The sequence below is a fragment of the Phocoena phocoena genome, chromosome 10 (assembly GCF_963924675.1).
Source record: "Phocoena phocoena chromosome 10, mPhoPho1.1, whole genome shotgun sequence".
Classification (NCBI taxonomy): Eukaryota; Metazoa; Chordata; class Mammalia; order Artiodactyla; family Phocoenidae; genus Phocoena; species Phocoena phocoena.
The window spans coordinates 60280561-60284205 of NC_089228.1; the positions used below are offsets into that span (position 1 = coordinate 60280561).

Below are 3645 nucleotides of genomic sequence, written 5' to 3' on the forward strand. Positions count from 1 at the left end.
CAGCCGCAGTTTTGCCCCCGTGCCCAGCGGAGGCAGCCACGGCACTGACGGCCCAAGTATATAGAATTTAAGCATTCTCTCAGAAGTGTATGGTAGAGCTAAAGAAGACAGCCAACCAAGGGTCATCTGAAATTGTGATTGGCTAATAATCCCAGGACAAAGTTAGAGATCACTACTCAAAGCATAAGGCCTCTACAAAGATGTTTGATATAAAGGCTTGGGCTGAGTATGTTGTGGAATGGGCTGCAAAGGACCCATATGGCTTCCTTACAACAGTTATTCTGGCCCTAACTCCATTGTTTCTAGCAAATGCTGTACTGTCTTGGAAGTTGGCCAAGATGATCGAGGCCAGGGAAAAGGAGCAAAAGAAGAAACAAAAACGTCAAGAAAATATTGCAAAAGCTAAACGACTAAAAAAGGATTGAAGGAATGAACAGGCTCTGCAACCAGAGGAAAATCATCTGGAAAATTATGCAGCTTTGGAAGGACCCATTAAGGTTTCTTTTCAGATCTTGTGACAGTATTATTTAGTAAACGAAGTCTGAGCATGTGGAAGAATCATGTTAGTTCTCATCTGTACTATAGCAACTTTTAGGCTTCGGTGTAGAAGTCTGTTGACAGTTACTGTAAATTAGCATTTATTATGCTACAGATTCTTTATAACTGAGTTAGTCATTTGCCTTTTTGCAGCATATATACTAAAGTGAAAACATCCTGTGGAGAAAAATGGCTTTAGATTATGGACTCTATTCAAATAATGGCTTAAAATGGGATCCTGTTCTGGACAAAGGAGATTAAGAATGTAAAAATCAGAATTGTCCTGAGGTGAAAAGCATGCTTTGGCTTAGAAGAGATACAGTGTATTAATCACATCTTTTATCATTATTACTTATTTCTTGAAATAGAATCATTTCTGGCTTCCTCAAAGCAAAGTATTATTCAATGAGTACTTCTATTTTCTGTATTTTTCTCATTTTAGCTTTTGAGATACTGGTAATTACCAGACATTCTGCATTTTTAAAAATCTAATTCTATAAAGAATTCTCTTATTATCTTGACCATGTAGAATACCACTTACTGGATATAACAATTTTTGTACTTATGAACACTGCCATTTTCTTAGAGATGACTTGACTAGATCAACACTGATTTAAAGCTTGGAGTAAAAATGCCAAACTTTGTAGTACCTTGGAACCAGTTAATTCTCACTTGTGCTATAAGTAGAAATGTGAAGTAGTTAAAATGTCTTATCAAATAATTTGCTGATTATGTAATACCACTTTTGTTTTTCATTCCATTCTTTTAATTCATGTGGTAGTGATGTCCTTTACTTTTTTGATCAAACAGGTTCATGGTGAAAATTAAAATTCAGATCTCTTTTAAGGAACTTTTAAAAAGTAACAGTTAAGTCATATTTCATAAATGGTAAAGAAAGACTTAACAGTTGGAAAAAGTTTGTTTAGCATAGTATTAGTTGGGTGAAAAAGGTGTAAATCATGTCAAAATTAGAATGTGTTATAGTTAGAAATAAAGGGCTGAAGGATATTTCCTTCAGTTAAGTAGTATAACTAGAACTTTTTACTCTTTAACATGACTTTTATAAATGCATGGTTAATAATTTTGTTGTCAGTAATTAATAGCTTATTAATGTTTTCCTCACCCCTGATAATGAATCTTAAATTACAAAAAAATTGTCTAAAAGCTTTAACTTAAAAATGAAACTAGATATTGAAATAAATTTGATACATTTTTATAAAAAAAAAAAAAAAAAGAGGCAGAATGAGACACATTATACAGGTATCAGCAGCCATAGGGGAATCCTGCCAAAAAGTTGAAAATAGATTCTTGAGGGTGACCTTTGTTTTGTTTTTTGTTTTTTTTTTTTTGCCGTACGTGGGCCTCTCACTGTTGTGGCCTCTCCCGTTGCGGAGCACAGGTTCCGGATGCGCAGACTCAGCGGCCATGGCTCACGGGCCTAGCCGCTCCGCGGCATGTGGGATCTTCCCAGACCGGGGCACGAACCCATGTCCCCTGCATCGGCAGGTGTACTCTCAACCACTGCGCCACCAGAGAAGCCCAAGGGTGACCATTTTTAGTCTATTTTATTTCTTTTTATTACCCTTCCCAGGTAACAAACAACTTCAACTGATATGAACCCTTTTCACAAATGCAGCTTGTAATACGGTCTATTTATAGTCTTATTTTATTTGATTTAATTATTCTCCTATAATTCTCGTGGTATTAAAAGTCCTTTTTATGCGTTACGCGGGCCTCTCACTGTTGTGGCCTCTCCCGTTGCGGAGGACAGGCTCCGGACGCGCAGGCTCAGCGGCCATGGCTCACGGGCCCAGCCGCTCCGCGGCATGTGGGATCTTCCCAGACCGGGGCACGAACCCGTGTCCCCTGCATCGGCAGGCGGACTCTCAACCACTGCGCCACCAGGGAAGCCCTAAAAGTCCTTTTGATGGTTGTTCTCTTTTCCATTCCAAAGTCATTAATCTCTGTTCCCTACCTGAAGTGAGGGATGCCCTGTGAGTGGCAGCCTTCTTTATAGAGAGCAGGGAACGACTTGGCAGCCATTCCAAAGTGTCAAACGAGATGGCCTGAAGAATGCTGCAGAAAAGTGTCACCAAATGGGGACGTGACGTCACACTAATGAGACTGCCTCCTTGTCGTCCACTAATAAAATTCTCTGATGTGTACCTCATGAGAGAAAGATTTGCTAGGAGGGAGGTGTGTTGGGTAATTTCTTTTGTACATTTTATATGACTTTCACAGTCATCAAACTCTCAAAGGCATAGAGATTGCCTTAAAAATGCAAATAATGAGAAGAGATTTTTTAAAAGACTGTATTATTTTGAATTAAAACACAGTGCCCTTTTGAGAATGATATTATTTTCTAACATCTTGGAATACCTTCTATACACCAAAATTTACCACAAAATTGATGCTTTTTATTCATTTCTAAGGTATATCTGAGAGTATGCCAAAATATTAATTTGAACTACGTCATTACCTTAAAACATATGATTAGGTATTCAATTCTCTATTCTCTTGTTTCATTTAGTCTCTTGTTGAGTTCAATTTGTTCAATTCAATAGACATTTCTTAAATGCCTACTATGTGCAGGCACAATTTCCAGTACTTAAAACTAAATTAAAAAAATAAGTTTCTCAATTGCATCTAAGAGACATGAAATAGTTCACAGTCTTCCAGGAAAGAGAGAAAAGTGGATGATAGTGGTCATGAGAGTGTCCACAAGCCTTCATTCCCCTGTGATTTCTCTGGGCCCAAGTCTTTCACCTGAATCCTAATCTGTTTCTTCTAACCCATTAAGATCTCCCATCTTCACTTCAAAATCAGGGTGCTCAGAACAGATTTTGCCATTCTTCCCAACCCCATTCTAGTTCCCATTCCTAGATTCCTAAATATCAGTAATAACCATCAATGAGCACATATATGTGGGAGGCACTGCATTAAGTGTGTTACACAGATTATCTGATTTAATGTTCAAAATATTCCTATAAACTAGGTTATATTATTAGCCTATTTTACAAATAAGGAAAGCAAGACTTAGACAAGTTAAGTAACAAGCCCAAATAACTAGCAAGTTGTAGATGTAGGCAGGTGATGAAAATCAGACTC

At 37.7% G+C, this 3645-nt stretch overlaps 1 protein-coding gene across 1 annotated transcript; it reads left to right on the top strand.

The window, feature by feature from the left end:
- Positions 1-200: 200 nt before the first annotated feature.
- LOC136129999 (small integral membrane protein 15-like) lies at positions 201-425 on the top strand. Its single transcript, XM_065886390.1, has one exon. The coding sequence runs from the start codon at positions 201-203 to the stop codon at positions 423-425; it is 225 nt and encodes a 74-aa protein (XP_065742462.1).
- Positions 426-3645: the final 3220 nt, after the last annotated feature.